Source organism: Pygocentrus nattereri, chromosome 3, assembly GCF_015220715.1.
Source record: "Pygocentrus nattereri isolate fPygNat1 chromosome 3, fPygNat1.pri, whole genome shotgun sequence".
Lineage (NCBI taxonomy): Eukaryota > Metazoa > Chordata > Actinopteri > Characiformes > Serrasalmidae > Pygocentrus > Pygocentrus nattereri.
In genome coordinates, this window is record NC_051213.1 from 49879669 (window position 1) to 49898238 (window position 18570).

Here is an 18570-nt window from a genome sequence, read left to right on the forward strand (position 1 = left end):
GTAGGTCCTCTCACTGTAGGACCTCTCACTGTAGGCCCTCTCACTGTAGGTCCTCTCACTGTAGTTCCTCTCACTGTAGGTCCTCTCACTGTAGGTCCTCTCACTGTAGGCCCTCTCACTGTAGTTCCTCTCACTGTAGGCCCTCTCACTGTAGGCCCTCTCACTGTAGTTCCTCTCACTGTAGGCCCTCTCACTGTAGGCCCTCTCACTGTAGGTCCTCTCACTGTAGGTCCTCTCACTGTAGGTCCTCTCACTGTAGGCCCTCTCACTGTAGTTCCTCTCACTGTAGTTCCTCTCACTGTAGGTCCTCTCACTGTAGGCCCTCTCACTGTAGTTCCTCTCACTGACCACCAAGCTGACCACCAAGCATCAGCTAACCACCAAGCATCAGCTAACCACCAAGCATCAGCTGACCACCAAGCATCAGCTGACCACCAAGCATCAGCTGACCACCAAGCATAAGCTAACAGCAGTTTAGCTCCACCTATTCAGCCTACAGCAGTTAGCTTCACCCATTCAGCCTACAGCAGTTTAGCTCCACCCATTTAGCCTACAGCAGTTTAGCTCCACCCATTTAGGCTACAGCTATTTAGCTCCACCCATTCAGCCTACAGCAGTTTAGCTCCACCCATTCAGCCTACAGCAGTTTAGCTCCACCCATTCAGCCTACAGCAGTTTAGCCCCACCCGTTCAGTCTGCGTGTTAGTGTTATAACGGTGTATCAATGGTCTGATGGGAGTTTCTGTAGTGAACGCTAAAACTTGCAGGTGTTTATTTTCAGGGTACATCATCTTCGCCATCGGTTTCGGTGACGCTGATTACGGTGAGCTGGTGAACATCGCCAGCAAGCCCAGCGAGAGACACGTGTTCTTCGTGGATGATGTGGACGCTGTGAAGAAGATCGAGGAGCAGCTCATAACGTTCGTGTGTGAAGCAGCGACAGCCAGTAAGTTCAGCTGCGCGTACCCTGTGATCTGAAGATGCTGATTCAGCAGCACTGAATGTGGGACGATGGACATTATTACAGTGTCGTTATAGTCATGATTTTTATTGGAACAGTAATTCAGTGATTCGTCATGAAGTTTGAGTTAAACTTTTCCATCCAAACTCAAAAAAAAACAGGTAAAAGTAAACAAATATTAAGCGGAGCTGGGACTTTATACTCTTTCTTATTTATATTATTATTTTTCTGTGTTTATATTGTTTTTTATCAATATTGTTGATATTTCTTTGTTTTTGATATGTATTGATACTGATATCTGTTTTTTATTGATATGAAATGTGATGTTTGTGTCTCCAGCGTGTCCCTCGGTGCTGATGAGCGGGAACACCTTGGCAGGTGAGAGAAGGAGATATGGACTGACCTTCAGAATGTCCTTCAGCTCCAGTTTTTTTGATGATTAGATGGTTTATATGAACGATGATAACACTGTTAATATTTAACATCGCTGCTCTGGGTCCTGAGTGCAGATTATTTCCTCACTGACTCGCTGAAGATTAAAGCTCTGATCTGTTTATTCTGTATTACCGGTCAGTCAGAGTCAGCAGGCTGATGTGCTCATGTGGTGTTTTTAGTATTTATGGCTCTGATTGTGGTTGAATGAACACACTCTTAGTTCACTTTTACTCTCTTTTCTGTGAAGTGGTGTAACTGAGATTTGTGCTCTGGTGTGCTGCAGGTTTCCGGATGATGGAGATGTTTGGTCTGGTGGAGAAACATTACAGTAATGTTCAGGGAGTCTCAATGGAGCCTGGAACCTTCAACAGCTTCCCCTGTTACAGACTGCACAAAGGCGCCCTCCTCTCACAGCCCACCAGGTACAACCCCTCTGTCACAGCCCACCAGGTACAACCCCTCTCATAGCCCAGTAGATACACCCTCCTCTCACAGCCCACCAGGTCCACACCTCTCTCATAGCCCATCAGGTAACACCTTCCTCTCACAGCCCACCAGGTACACCTGGATTTCACGGCCCACCAGGTACAGGGGTGGGCCGTGGGCTCTCACAGCCCACCAGGTACTCCTCATCTCACAGCCCACCAGATACACCTCTCTCTCACAGCCCACCAGGTACTCCCCATCTCACAGCCCACCAGATACACCTCTCTCTCACAGCCCACCAGGTACTCCCCATCTCACAGCCCACCAGATACACCTCTCTCTCACAGCCCACCAGGTACTCCCTATCTCACAGCCCACCAGATACACCTCTCTCTCACAGCCCACCAGGTACTCCCTATCTCACAGCCCACCAGATACACCTCTCTCTCTCTCAGCCCACCAGGTACAACCCCTTTCACTGCCCACCAGGTACACCCTTATCTTACAGCCCACCAGGCACACCCCTATCTTACAGCCCATCATGTGTACCCCTATCTCTCATCCCCCAAGGTACGTCCTGAAAAAGAAAAAAAAGAAAAAAGACAAATAAACGTATGTATTATTTTCTGAAGTGCAAATTTAGGGGTTAGGGTTCGGGACACCTCCCAACAGAAATGATGGTTTTGTGTAAAATTAGCTCATTACTGTCTTATGGGCTTCTTTCTTGGGGTTAGTAGATCATAGATTAATGGTTGTAAACACCTACGGTCTGAATACTTCATTGTTGTTTTCAGCAGTGTCTCTGCTGTAAGAGCGCAGATTCAGTAAAACACTCCGTATAGTGAGCCGAGTGCACGTTGAGCTGGTTTCAGTCTGTCGGGTTACTCAGGCTGACATTACCATGATTGCTGCACACAGTGTGATTGGAACGCTGCAGTGTTCCTCCGGTTCCTGATGGAATGCAGCAGTAATTTAACAGGTTTTCTTCCCCGGTGGCTAAACCTGGCTGAGATAGTGCCCACCTCGGCCGACAGCCCGCAGAGTCCTAACAGAACGCGCCATGTGTCAGAAGCGAAGGGAATTCTGGGCCATGCTGATTTGTTTGGGTCCCGATGGCTCTGATAGATCCTCCCGTCACCCCACTGAGGGATAATATTTAGATTAAGCTCCTCTTTCCAGGCCTCGGAGGGGTGCTGTTATTAGAGCAGAGAGACTCGGTGCTCCTCTCTGAAGCTCCTTCACCGCACAGCCGCTCTATAAACACCGTTCAGGCTGATGGGAGCAATCACAGCCACGCTTTTATTATCAGCGCCACTATTTGTGGCCTCCGAGGGTGATGACAGCTGTTAGGGTACAGGATCTGTTTCAGTTCTAACGGGTACCCGATGACCCATCAGCGCTGGACTTTTATTGGCTTTTATGACAGGTACTCAACACACAGCACTGATTTGGCTGGAAGGCGTGTAAACAGCCGTAAACAACCATGGTGTGAACAAGTTCTTACACTGTTGTGGTTCATGCTTTTTGCTGCTCTGTGCACAATCTCAGTGTTTAACTGTTTAAAATCTCAGCTTCATTACGTATCACAGCTTATTATTCACGATAGTTAGTCCTTCTAATGAGTGAGCTCAGCTAATTTACAGCCACTGCTGACACAGCTTGTTTGATTTCCATAGAAAAGCATTCGCAGTTAGAATGGGGCACTCTGGAGCAGCTGCACATGAGCCTAAGGACACCATAAACAGTCCCAAGCGTGGGCTAGAGGGGTATAACGCCCCCCAGCGTTGGGCTGTGGAGCAGTGGAACTGCATTCTCTGGAGTGATGGAGCTCCATCCAGTACCTCTGGGATCGTGGAAACGTTTTGGCTTTGTCGTTGTTGCTTTCCTGCTGTCATTGCAGTTGTTTTCACCTGGATTCTGACATGTTGCTGTTGCTTTTTTAGTGGCTGATTATCGTGGCTAGGTTACAGGTGACCATAGCGGAGTGATGCTTATAGAGAGTTGTTAAGAGTGCAGTTATCAAGGCCCCGTCCCATTTCTTCTTTTCACCCCTACCCCTTGTTTTCGAGGGTTGCCCCTTGTTCCTGAGCTACAGGGCAGTGGTTGAGATCTTCCCTCTGAAATGAGACCCTCTAATAAAAGAGCATCACTTCATTAACAGCTACTAGCGCCGCTCTGTAGGCGACCCTGCCCGTCTGCAGGGACAGCAGAGGAGGGGAAAGTTCAGCTCCTCACTGCTGGGCTTTAGTTACATTTAGGGATCAGACGCCTTCAAAGAGGGGGGCAGTTATTTATTATCACCCCCCCTAATTCTTCAGTGATATGAAGCTGAAGTCAGAGATTCTCCTGTTCCACCTTAAACGGAGCAGCAGTTCTGAAGTGTGAGGCACCCGAATGTAACTGCTGCACCATTTAAGGTGGAACGGGAAGTTTAGCTTCCCAGCTACTGAGACTTCAGCACTACCAGTGATTTATATATGCATGAAGAAAATTACCATAATACACTGAAACCACACTAAACTAAGGTAATATGATGCTTATTGTAATTTTTTAACAGAGAAAATTCCCACATTTGTGGGTTTCTTTGGTCTCTTGTTCTCCGTCTCGCCGGTTTCTCTCTTTTTCTCATATCTCTCTGTTTGGAGTCTCTGAAAAACCTCAGTTTGGAGGATCATGTAGCCCCAACACTTCACCCCACCCCTCTATCTCAACAAGAATCGGGACCCCCACCCCTAGACAAGAACCCACAAAACGGAGGGGTAGGGCTGAGTGGCAGGACCGAGGGGCGACTAGGCCCAAAAGATATTGGAACTAACTGTTTCAGAAAACATATTAAACGCATTAATAAATCAACATTTGTACTAAAATATAGCGTCTGGAGCTGTGATGACCGCAGCGGTGTTCCTCTGTAAATGACTGACATTGTTCTCCACATCAATCACAGCGTTTTCCTGTTTCACCCAGAACCTGAAGCTCCTCTTTGATTGACGTGTTTGGTTTTATAGGTTTCTGCACCCTGAGGGTCTCCCCTCCGACTACACCATCTCAGTGCTCTTCCGCATCCTGCCTGAAACCCCCCAGGAGCCCTTTGCACTGTGGGAAATTCTTAACAAAGACAACGAACCCCTGGTGGGCATCATCCTTGACAGTGAGTATCATCTCAGACAGTCAGGTCAACAGCTAAAAATTCCCCCATAACTCAGTGCGTGAGGTGTAATCAGAGGTTCAGAGGGTTTGGAGTGAAGACGTCTTTACAGTGGTGGTGATGGGAACCAGGCGTCACCATGACTACAACACAGATATAGACACTTTGTTTACCATCCAGAACTACCAGAGAACCTACACGAGTCTTCTGAGCTTATATGGAATGCTGATGATGGAAAATAGTGGAAAATCTGGAATAATGAGTTTTCTTTGGGGACTATTTTGCCGCACAGCGCCCTGCATGTCTCCCTCCACCATGAATGGAGTTGAAGTTCTCTAAACTCTCATAAAACAGCGTATCAGTCATCAGGCAGGGAATTCAGAACCAGTTCATGTAGGAACTTTCTGTAGGAGCTTTTAGAGGGACGTCTGGTTCCCATCACCACCACTGTGAGGAACTCTTGAACGGAGCGTTTCACACCAAACCAGTCAGAACGACTGTCTTTATAGTTAATTATGCAGAAAAAAGAAAACTCATGCTGTGTGGCAGCTGTTAAGTGGTCATTGTAAACTGTTACCTACTGAGCTGAAATGTCTCTTAAAAAGAAAAGAAGCCAAAACTTAAGAAGGTTCTTCTCCCCTGATGTTCAGATGGAGGAAAAACTCTGACCTTCTTTAACTACGACTATAAGGGTCATTTCCAGACAGTGACCTTCGAGGGACCTGAGATTGGGAGGATTTTCTACGGCAGTTTCCACAAGGTCAGTCTCTCTCTTTCAGCTTCTGTGTTACAGCCTCCTGACCACAACACTCCTGACCCACAACTTTTAAACATTAAAAGTTAAGCTGAACACAATAGACTATATGAACATTATAGAGCTTTTTAAATGAAACAGTAGAAGCCGTATCGCCCCCTACGCTTCCTGTAGTGTATTACAGTCTGTCAGAGCGACTGTGTGGATCATATGAACATTATAGAGCTTTTTAAATGAAACAGTAGAAGCCGTATCGCCCCCTACGCTTCCTGTAGTGTATTACAGTCTGTCAGAGCGACTGTGTGGATCATATGAACATTATAGAGCTTTTTAAATGAAACAGTAGAAGCCGTATCGCCCCCTACGCTTCCTGTAGTGTATTACAGTCTGTCAGAGCGACTGTGTGGATCATATGAACATTATAGAGCTTTTTAAATGAAACAGTAGAAGCCGTATCGCCCCCTACGCTTCCTGTAGTGTATTACAGTCTGTCAGAGCGACTGTGTGGATCATATGAACATTATAGAGCTTTTTAAATGAAACAGTAGAAGCCGTATCGCCCCCTACGCTTCCTGTAGTGTATTACAGTCTGTCAGAGCGACTGTGTGGATCATATGAACATTATAGAGCTTTTTAAATGAAACAGTAGAAGCCGTATCGCCCCCTACGCTTCCTGTAGTGTATTACAGTCTGTCAGAGCGACTGTGTGGATCATATGAACATTATAGAGCTTTTTAAATGAAACAGTAGAAGCCGTATCGCCCCCTACGCTTCCTGTAGTGTATTACAGTCTGTCAGAGCGACTGTGTGGATCATATGAACATTATAGAGCTTTTTAAATGAAACAGTAGAAGCCGTATCGCCCCCTACGCTTCCTGTAGTGTATTACAGTCTGTCAGAGCGACTGTGTGGATCATATGAACATTATAGAGCTTTTTAAATGAAACAGTAGAAGCCGTATCGCCCCCTACGCTTCCTGTAGTGTATTACAGTCTGTCAGAGCGACTGTGTGGATCATATGAACATTATAGAGCTTTTTAAATGAAACAGTAGAAGCCGTATCGCCCCTACGCTTCCTGTAGTGTATTACAGTCTGTCAGAGCGACTGTGTGGATCATATGAACATTATAGAGCTTTTTAAATGAAACAGTAGAAGCCGTATCGCCCCCTATGCTTCCTGTAGTGTATTACAGTCTGTCAGAGCGACTGTGTGGATCATATGAACATTATAGAGCTTTTTAAATGAAACAGTAGAAGCCGTATCGCCCCCTACGCTTCCTGTAGTGTATTACAGTCTGTCAGAGCGACTGTGTGGATCATAGGAACATTATAGAGCTTTTTAAATGAAACAGTAGAAGCCGTATCGCCCCCTACGCTTCCTGTAGTGTATTACAGTCTGTCAGAGCGACTGTGTGGATCATAGGAACATTATAGAGCTTTTTAAATGAAACAGTAGAAGCCGTATCGCCCCCTACGCTTCCTGTAGTGTATTACAGTCTGTCAGAGCGACTGTGTGGATCATAGGAACATTATAGAGCTTTTTAAATGAAACAGTAGAAGCCGTATCGCCCCCTACGCTTCCTGTAGTGTATTACAGTCTGTCAGAGCGACTGTGTGGATCATATGAACATTATAGAGCTTTTTAAATGAAACAGTAGAAGCCGTATCGCCCCCTACGCTTCCTGTAGTGTATTACAGTCTGTCAGAGCGACTGTGTGGATCATAGGAACATTATAGAGCTTTTTAAATGAAACAGTAGAAGCCGTATCGCCCCCTACGCTTCCTGTAGTGTATTACAGTCTGTCAGAGCGACTGTGTGGATCATAGGAACATTATAGAGCTTTTTAAATGAAACAGTAGAAGCCGTATCGCCCCCTACGCTTCCTGTAGTGTATTACAGTCTGTCAGAGCGACTGTGTGGATCATATGAACATTATAGAGCTTTTTAAATGAAACAGTAGAAGCCGTATCGCCCCCTACGCTTCCTGTAGTGTATTACAGTCTGTCAGAGCGACTGTGTGGATCATATGAACATTATAGAGCTTTTTAAATGAAACAGTAGAAGCCGTATCGCCCCCTACGCTTCCTGTAGTGTATTACAGTCTGTCAGAGCGACTGTGTGGATCATATGAACATTATAGAGCTTTTTAAATGAAACAGTAGAAGCCGTATCGCCCCCTACGCTTCCTGTAGTGTATTACAGTCTGTCAGAGCGACTGTGTGGATCATAGGAACATTATAGAGCTTTTTAAATGAAACAGTAGAAGCCGTATCGCCCCCTACGCTTCCTTTAGTGTATTACAGTCTGTCAGAGCGACTGTGTGGATCATAGGAACATTATAGAGCTTTTTAAATGAAACAGTAGAAGCCGTATCGCCCCCTACGCTTCCTGTAGTGTATTACAGTCTGTCAGAGCGACTGTGTGGATCATATGAACATTATAGAGCTTTTTAAATGAAACAGTAGAAGCCGTATCGCCCCCTACGCTTCCTGTAGTGTATTACAGTCTGTCAGAGCGACTGTGTGGATCATATGAACATTATAGAGCTTTTTAAATGAAACAGTAGAAGCCGTATCGCCCCCTACGCTTCCTGTAGTGTATTACAGTCTGTCAGAGCGACTGTGTGGATCATATGAACGTTATAGAGCTTTTTAAATGAAACAGTAGAAGCCGTATCGCCCCCTACGCTTCCTGTAGTGTATTACAGTCTGTCAGAGCGACTGTGTGGATCATATGAACGTTATAGAGCTTTTTAAATGAAACAGTAGAAGCCGTATCGCCCCCTACGCTTCCTGTAGTGTATTACAGTCTGTCAGAGCGACTGTGTGGATCATATGAACATTATAGAGCTTTTTAAATGAAACAGTAGAAGCCGTATCGCCCCCTACGCTTCCTGTAGTGTATTACGGTCTGTCAGAGCGACTGTGTGGATCATATGAACATTATAGAGCTTTTTAAATGAAACAGTAGAAGCCGTATCGCCCCCTACGCTTCCTGTAGTGTATTACAGTCTGTCAGAGCGACTGTGTGGATCATATGAACATTATAGAGCTTTTTAAATGAAACAGTAGAAGCCGTATCGCCCCCTACGCTTCCTGTAGTGTATTACAGTCTGTCAGAGCGACTGTGTGGATCATATGAACATTATAGAGCTTTTTAAATGAAACAGTAGAAGCCGTATCGCCCCCTACGCTTCCTGTAGTGTATTACAGTCTGTCAGAGCGACTGTGTGGATCATAGGAACATTATAGAGCTTTTTAAATGTAACAGTAGAAGCCGTATCGCCCCCTACGCTTCCTGTAGTGTATTACAGTCTGTCAGAGCGACTGTGTGGATCATATGAACATTATAGAGCTTTTTAAATGAAACAGTAGAAGCCGTATCGCCCCCTACGCTTCCTGTAGTGTATTACAGTCTGTCAGAGCGACTGTGTGGATCATATGAACATTATAGAGCTTTTTAAATGAAACAGTAGAAGCCGTATCGCCCCCTACGCTTCCTGTAGTGTATTACAGTCTGTCAGAGCGACTGTGTGGATCATATGAACATTATAGAGCTTTTTAAATGAAACAGTAGAAGCCGTATCGCCCCCTACGCTTCCTGTAGTGTATTACAGTCTGTCAGAGCGACTGTGTGGATCATAGGAACATTATAGAGCTTTTTAAATGAAACAGTAGAAGCCGTATCGCCCCCTACGCTTCCTTTAGTGTATTACAGTCTGTCAGAGCGACTGTGTGGATCATAGGAACATTATAGAGCTTTTTAAATGAAACAGTAGAAGCCGTATCGCCCCCTACGCTTCCTGTAGTGTATTACAGTCTGTCAGAGCGACTGTGTGGATCATATGAACATTATAGAGCTTTTTAAATGAAACAGTAGAAGCCGTATCGCCCCCTACGCTTCCTGTAGTGTATTACAGTCTGTCAGAGCGACTGTGTGGATCATATGAACATTATAGAGCTTTTTAAATGAAACAGTAGAAGCCGTATCGCCCCCTACGCTTCCTGTAGTGTATTACAGTCTGTCAGAGCGACTGTGTGGATCATATGAACATTATAGAGCTTTTTAAATGAAACAGTAGAAGCCGTATCGCCCCCTACGCTTCCTGTAGTGTATTACAGTCTGTCAGAGCGACTGTGTGGATCATATGAACATTATAGAGCTTTTTAAATGAAACAGTAGAAGCCGTATCGCCCCCTACGCTTCCTTTAGTGTATTACAGTCTGTCAGAGCGACTGTGTGGATCATAGGAACATTATAGAGCTTTTTAAATGAAACAGTAGAAGCCGTATCGCCCCCTACGCTTCCTGTAGTGTATTACAGTCTGTCAGAGCGACTGTGTGGATCATAGGAACATTATAGAGCTTTTTAAATGAAACAGTAGAAGCCGTATCGCCCCCTACGCTTCCTGTAGTGTATTACAGTCTGTCAGAGCGACTGTGTGGATCATATGAACATTATAGAGCTTTTTAAATGAAACAGTAGAAGCCGTATCGCCCCCTACGCTTCCTGTAGTGTATTACAGTCTGTCAGAGCGACTGTGTGGATCATATGAACGTTATAGAGCTTTTTAAATGAAACAGTAGAAGCCGTATCGCCCCCTACGCTTCCTGTAGTGTATTACAGTCTGTCAGAGCGACTGTGTGGATCATATGAACATTATAGAGCTTTTTAAATGAAACAGTAGAAGCCGTATCGCCCCCTACGCTTCCTGTAGTGTATTACGGTCTGTCAGAGCGACTGTGTGGATCATATGAACATTATAGAGCTTTTTAAATGAAACAGTAGAAGCCGTATCGCCCCCTACGCTTCCTGTAGTGTATTACAGTCTGTCAGAGCGACTGTGTGGATCATATGAACATTATAGAGCTTTTTAAATGAAACAGTAGAAGCCGTATCGCCCCCTACGCTTCCTGTAGTGTATTACAGTCTGTCAGAGCGACTGTGTGGATCATATGAACATTATAGAGCTTTTTAAATGAAACAGTAGAAGCCGTATCGCCCCCTACGCTTCCTGTAGTGTATTACAGTCTGTCAGAGCGACCGTGTGGATCATCGCCCCCTACAGGAGCGGGAGGAAACAGTTTAGCATTCTAAAACGTTCCTCCTCCGTTAGTGTGTCCTCTTCACTGGTCTCTGTCTCTCTCAGCTGCCGTGTGTCCACTAAGAACAGTGTGTCCTCTCCTCTGCTGAAGTTTGTTTACAGAGCTGGATAATGTGTTCTGGGCTCAGTGTGGAGTCTGTCTGGCTGTGCTTCAGTTTGTCTGCTGAGTGTAGTCTGTGTTTGAGAAGATGACGGGCTGGCTGGAACCTGCTGAGCAGTGATCTGTTTATTTGTGTATTCTCCTCACCTCGGCGGAGGTGCGTGTGTGTGTGTGTGTGTGTGTGTGTGTGTGTGTGTGTGTGTGTGTGTGTGTGTGTGCTGTAATCCCTCAGCACTGAGCTCCTGCAGGAAAGGGAACCTGTTAGACGTACAGCTCACCGATACACACAGTGTAAACACCTTTTCTTACCTCACAGATAATGACTGAGCTGCCAGCTTTCTACATAGAAATGGAGGCAACGAGGACACTTTCATTCACACCTGCAGAACTGCTCAGAACGTCAGATCACTGCTCATGTTAAAGTGCCAGTGTGATGGAAAACTCACTTTCCTCTCACCTTTTTGGAATAAAGGCTGTTACACCCCAATTACGACATGAGAATATGCTTTCAGACTCCGCCCCTGATGGTTACCACCTGTGTTTCCCACCTGTGTCCTGTATTCCCTTGTCATCCCTGTCGTATTTAAGCCCTGTCTTTTGTTTGTCGGTCTTGGTTTTGTTGGTACGGTTTGAAGTGTTGATGTATATTGTCCGTTGTGAATATCCTGTGTTTTTTATGTTACGTTCTCTTCATCTTGGCTTATTGACCTTGGACTGTTATGACCATGACCCTGGATTTGCCCCGAATAAATCTCGCTTCTCTTCACACATGCGTCCCCCTCCTCATCGCTCTGCAACGTTAGATATGATTTATGATTTTTTTTATTCGCCTTCTTCTTGTGCTGCAACCAAATGGGCAGAATATATGTCATCGCTGGCCAAAGGAAAACAAGTATCTCCAAACTAGTCATTTTACAGGAGAAGGCAAAAACTCTCTTATCTTTCAATGTAAGTTCATGTAAATAGATTTTATTCCAAGTTATTTAGAGCATTTCTATTGGTCCGTTCCTCATGAAATTTGGAAGGACAGCTAGTGTGTTGAAATGATGTAGAAAAATAAAAATCAACGAAAATGGAGATACATGCTTTTCTTTGGAAAGCGATGACACATTATTAGAACAATTTAAAGGCCCTTTGTGGCTCATGAAATGGGCAAGGGTACAGGATGGAAATGTGAGAGGAGGCCAGAGTTTCTCCACCTCATGCAGGAGCTGAAACTGTGCGAGAGCTTCACTCACAGCTGAGTTTGAGCTGCTTTGGGAGATGCCGTTCCACATGGGATGAAAACAAACAGGCTGAATGTTTTTGGGTGCAAATAAGGTCTGATCTTTGGCTCCCAGCAGAACAGATGAACTGTAACCCTGTGTTTGGGAAGTGGAGTTGACGTCACCACAATTGGTGTCCATAATACTATCAGTTATATTACATAACAGTTATATAGAATTAATTCATTGAGTGTGTTTATATGCACTCAATAATCCGATCATAATCAGATTATTTACTTTATTCAAACGGTCATGTAAACAGCACACTGTGATCTCTTCAACTGGAGTAAGGTCTAGAAATCTGATTTAGAGGCTGGATTTGAGCTCAGTAGTCAGAGTTCTGCTGTGATCTCTGACTCTGATTTCTTTCGGATTACGTTACCAGGAATAAGTGAGTAGATACACGCTTGACAAAATAAAGGATTTAAATATTCTTCATCTTCCAAATGATGCCTGTTCATATTTTCAGGTAAAGTGACGCAACATTTGAAAACAAAGCCACTCATGGTGTTTGAGTTTCACATGACGTTGCATCTACTGCTGTGAGTTTATTGGCTGGTTGTAAAGCTGAAATCAAATTGACTCCTGTAGACCTGGAGTTTCCCCATTATCTGATTACTGTCTGACTCGTGTAGACCTGGAGTTTCCCTGTTATCTGATTACTGTCTGACTCATGTAGACCTGGAGTTTCCCCATTATCTGATTACTGTCTGACTCCTGTAGACCTGGAGTTTCCCCATTATCTGATTACTGTCTGACTCCTGTAGACCTGGAGTTTCCCCATTATCTGATTACTGTCTGACTCCTGTAGACCTGGAGTTTCCCTGTTATCTGATTACTGTCTGACTCGTGTAGACCTGGAGTTTCCCTGTTATCTGATTACTGTCTGACTCATGTAGACCTGGAGTTTCCCCATTATCTGATTACTGTCTGACTCCTGTAGACCTGGAGTTTCCCCATTATCTGATTACTGTCTGACTCCTGTAGACCTGGAGTTTCCCCGTTATCTGATTACTGTCTGACTCCTGTAGACCTGGAGTTTCCCTGTTATCTGATTACTGTCTGACTCATGTAGACCTGGAGTTTCCCAGTTATCTGATTACTGTCTGACTCCTGTAGACCTGGAGTTTCTCCATTATCTGATTACTGTCTGACTCCTGTAGACCTGGAGTTTCCCCTCATTATCTGATTACTGTCTGACTCCTGTAGACCTGGAGTTTCCCCTCATTATCTGATTACTGTCTGACTCCTGTAGACCTGGAGTTTCCCCGTTATCTGATTACTGTCTGACTCCTGTAGACCTGGAGTTTCCCCATTATCTGATTACTGTCTGACTCCTGTAGACCTGGAGTTTCCCTGTTATCTGATTACTGTCTGACTCATGTAGACCTGGAGTTTCCCTGTTATCTGATTACTGTCTGACTCATGTAGACCTGGAGTTTCCCTGTTATCTGATTACTGTCTGACTCATGTAGACCTGGAGTTTCCCCTCATTATCTGATTACTGTCTGACTCCTGTAGACCTGGAGTTTCCCCTCATTATCTGATTACTGTCTGACTCCTGTAGACCTGGAGTTTCCCCGTTATCTGATTACTGTCTGACTCCTGTAGACCTGGAGTTTCCCCGTTATCTGATTACTGTCTGACTCCTGTAGACCTGGAGTTTCCCCGTTATCTGATTACTCAAGTGCATGTAAACACGTTGATTGGATTACTGACACAATCTGATTTTTGAGCATGTAAACAGACTTATTGTTGTTCAAATAAATTGCTCTTGGTGGCCTTAAGAGTTTGATATATATTGTAAACACTGTAAAAGCGGCTCATCTCACCTTTTTCTCCTCCGTTTGGCTCTAATAATGAAGCAGAGAGCTGATCAGAGTTAATGATCTTCTCAGCGAAGCTCGTTCTGCTCGTTAGTTTGTGCTGATGATGTAGCGATTCAGTCACGTGACATCACTGAGTAGGAGGAGCTCATGAGGGTCAGTTCAGGCCGGTTCATCACCTTAATGACCGATCTGAGTCACCTAAACGAGTGTGAACGAGTCAGAGAGACCAGATTTGAGCAACGAGGTATTTGTCATTTTCTTGAATGATAGTAATGCTCTCTGTACAGTAAACTGCTGTTGTCTCTGCGTCTGTAATCGCAGGCGCTGCTGCACAGGCTGTGATGTGTATTGTGTGTGTAGCGGGAGTGTAACGAGCTGCAGATGAGCCGTGTTTCAGCGCTCTGCGTTTTTTCTCTGTTATAGCGGCGAGGCTTTCCTAATGAGGAGCAGATTCGGGTTGCTGGTGGAGCTGTGGGTTTGTCTGGCTGCAGCTGAAAGTCATTTGCACAGTAAACGTTCTCTCACAGCAGGAGCGGTTCTGAGCTGGGCTCTGCTGAGAGAGAGGAATACGCCGGACGCTCGGCCAGCAGCAGAGCTCTCACTGAAGCTGAAGCAGGACTGAGCGACGAGGGGTCAGTGAGGGTCGTTTTAGCGCCGAATTACATTAACTTTGAGATGCAAAACATTTGTGTCAACTTCAGCTTTACAAATAGCAAGGCGACTTTGGCTGTGTTGACCTCTGAATGGTCAGAGCCTCGTATATCAGCGCTGAAGATGGGTTGTTCTACAGAAACGTCCACTTTCCTGTCTCTCCATAGGAGTCACTGGTGTTACTGACCGTCACCGGTGTTCCTCATAATGAAGGAAACACCAGAGACGTTTTTAATGATCGACGCATTTCACAGAACATCAAACCACACGCGGTCCATCCGGGAACGTCCACTAAAATATGGAATTTAATCCATTTGTGTTTCTATTTTTCCACAGTGACCTCAGAATAAAGTCGGTCACACCAGTGACGTCAGCTAGAAGCTTCATATGAGATCATGAGCTGAATGAGAAGATCTCTGAGAGCTGAGAGACGCAGTGGACTCACCATGAGCTTTTCTCCATAGATCCTCAGAAAACAGGCCAAAGGAGGTCGAGCGACGTCATCGGCGTGACTTTTATTTCAAAATAAGAGACTTTTGTTACACGGTAACACCAGTGACACGACTCCTGGGGACTTTTATTATATATTTTATAATATTTATTTATTTATTTATTTATTTTCTTTATGTCATTTAAGTCATGAATAGATTACATTTACGGCATTTGCCTGAGGCTCTTGTCCAGAACGACTTTACACACGTAGGCGAAGGTGGTGTTGGGAGTCTTGCCCAAGGACTCTTATTATTATAGTGTAGTGGGATTGAGCCTTGGTTTCTAGCATAGAAGGCAGAGGTGTTACCCACTACACTAACCACGAGATTATCACAGTTTAAAAAAAAAAGCCTTGATGACTCAGCAAGGTGAAATTGTTAAAATAAATTATTGTTTCATTTTAAAATATAAATAAATTGTAGCCCTAATGTGTTTTCACGTGTAATATATCTGTATTTCCATAGAATGACTCGGATCCGAGCACTAATTTTAGCACATGGCCCATTAATCATTTCTTCTCCACTGACCATAAATGAACACATAAAGAGAGAGACTGTGTGATGCTCAGTCAGGAGGCCGTATGGTCTTCTGTGCTTTTACTGTTTAAGTTAGCCAGCTTGCTAATGGCTATGTTAGCTTCTTGGCTAACTGCAGCTGCACACATCACCCCACTGTCATCAAGTGTAGATATCACATCAGATATCTACACTTTAGTACTTCAGATGAGTGAGCAGCGCTGCGCTGTCATGAGTTTATACTTATCTGATATATGTTTGAGTCATTACAGTTCATGGTTAGCAATATCAGGTTCAGCTCAGTTTGGTCAGTTTGTCCAGATCAGTATTAATGTTGTTTTGTTCCAGCCGGTCTGTGAAGCTTCTTACAGCCCGTTTAGTTTGGCGAATGGTGTTGGGTTCATTTCTGGCTGATTCCAGGTTGTTCAGCTGTTCTTCTGTCACAGCTGCCGACTGAAAAGCTGCTCAGTGGAGACGACAGTTTGGGAATTTACCGCCGTCTCGTCTTCAGAGTCGGACCAAATCGGCTGTCAGTCAGATGTGGTCTTAACAGTGTCCGTGTTCTGTTTGTGGTAAAGTGAGAAGTAAAAACGTTGAAAAGGCTCGAGCGCCTCCTACAGCTGTCAGAGTCGTTGCTTAGCAACAGCATCTCGGCGGAGTGATACAGTGTTTGTGAAAAGCCTGTGATATTATGTTGAAACACAGTTAGAACGCAGCTCAACCAATCAGCTCGTGCAGCTGGAACTAACTGCTGTTTGATGTTTCAGGTCCACGTGGCGATCAGTAAGACTACAGCCAAGGTGGTGATAGACTGTAAGACAGTGGGGGAGAAGCCCATCAGCGCTGCGGGAAACATAACCACAGATGGAATGGAGGTTCTGGGCCGGATGGTGCGCTCTCGCGGGAAGAGGGACAACTCGGCTCCGGTAAGGCACTCTGAGCTCTGAGAACCATCTACAGAACCGTCTACAGAACACTGAAGGTGAATTAGATCTCGGCTGTGATTTGGATAAACCCAGATTTCACTCTCTACCACAGCTCTGGTGCTTTTATACAACAGTTGTGTTTAGTCCAATTTTCTCCAATTATCCAGTTCTATCCTGACCACTGAAGAACAGGGTAACAGAGTATCAGAGAAACAGATGGACTACAGTCTGTAACTGTAGAACTACAGAGGGGAACTGAACGGTCAGTGGAGCTGATTTAGTGGACAATGAGCGTAGATAGAAGGTGGTGGACAGAATGTTAGGCCTGATCCGTGTATACCACACATCTATTATTATTCTACATTCAAAATGCAGTATTTTAACACCGTTTTATCTTCTCGTTATTATTTTTTTCTCCTGATTAACAATCCTGACAGTAGGGGGCGCAGCGCCCTCACAGCCGAGGCAGGAACTGATATATTACTGAGGATTTTTATCTCGTACATATCCATGTCCAGATAAATGTCTTCGGGATTCAGAGTGGATATAAACGTGTGCAGGTGTAATAGTGAGTGTTAAGCTGCTCGCGATACTGGAGCTCAGGCTGGAGGTCGGAGGAGCTTCCTGACGTCCTGCTGAAGCTCAGACAGAGCTCCTCTGTGGACAGAGGTCTGGAACAATGCACGGGCTGAGCAGTGAATGGGCCATTGAGAGTGTAAACAGCTCTATAACTGTCTCTGAGACTCTGTGGGACTCGTATTAGTAGCACTCTTTGTGTGGAGTGATAAGTATGTGATGATTGATGATCTTCACCTCTGGAAGTGATGGAAGCTTTTTCTTTCCTTCCTCCCCTGGATTTTAAATTCAGAGCCTTAACCCTCAGACATCTGGAGTTATTTTGTTGATCTTGATATTCTAATTTTGAAGTATAACTGTATATATATATATATATATATATACTGTATATGTATATGTATATATATATATAACTGTACAGCTCCAAGTTTGTACTGTAAAACTAAAAACGGACAGCGCGACTTTTTCTTTCTGCAATAAAAGACTGAACAATAACCTTTTGTTTCAGTGAACAATAACAGTTCTTATAAAATTATTCTGGCTTCATCGCTGGTAGAAGCTGTGACTTCCAAACGTTGATATTACATGAGAAGTATATGATGACTTTACGTTTTTTCTACAAGGATGTTCTGTGATGTCTGGTTGTTTAGAAATGTGATGATCACGGTGGATCAGATGAAGTGATCAGGCTGTTAGGTGATCAGACTGATGTCAGTTGAAATGAAGAGAATGATGCCAGATGATCAGGTGGATTTCAGACAAAGTGATCAAACTGATGTTAGATGAAGTGATCAGACTGATTTGAGATGATCAGACTGATGTAAGATGAAGTAATCAGACTGGCGTTAGATGATCAGACTGATGTGAGATGATCAGACTGTCAGATGAAGTGATCAGACTAATGTGAGATGATCGGACTGATATCAGATGAAGTGATCGGACTGATGTGAGATGAAGTGATCAGACTGATGTGAGATGGAGTGATCAGACTTATGTGAGATGATCAGGCTGATGTGAGATGAAGTGATCAGACCGATGTGAGATGGAGTGATCAGACTGATGTGAGATGATCAGACTGATGTGAGATGGAGTGATCAGACTGATGTGAGATGAAGTGATCAGACTTATGTGAGATGATCAGGCTGATGTGAGCTGAAATGATCAGACTGATATCAGATGAAGTGATCAGACTTATGTGAGATGATCAGGCTGATGTGAGATGAAATGATCAGACTGATATCAGATGAAGTGATCAGACTTATGTGAGATGATCAGGCTGATGTGAGATGAAATGATCAGACTGATGTGAGATGAAATGATCAGACTGATATCAGATGGAGTGATCAGACTTATGTGAGATGATCAGGCTGATGTGAGATGAAGTGATCAG

The 18570-nt window shown here is 44.4% G+C and overlaps 1 protein-coding gene across 1 annotated transcript in view; it reads left to right on the forward strand.

Moving 5' to 3' along the window:
• Window positions 1-18570, forward strand: part of col14a1a (collagen, type XIV, alpha 1a) — a 189829-nt gene that overhangs the window by 131192 nt on the left and 40067 nt on the right. The window contains exons 29-34 of the mRNA XM_037537030.1: window positions 782-946; window positions 1301-1339; window positions 1680-1818; window positions 4828-4970; window positions 5618-5727; window positions 16446-16604. Of these exons, the coding sequence (XP_037392927.1) occupies window positions 782-946; window positions 1301-1339; window positions 1680-1818; window positions 4828-4970; window positions 5618-5727; window positions 16446-16604 (755 nt within the window). The remainder of the gene's footprint in view (window positions 1-781; window positions 947-1300; window positions 1340-1679; window positions 1819-4827; window positions 4971-5617; window positions 5728-16445; window positions 16605-18570) is intronic.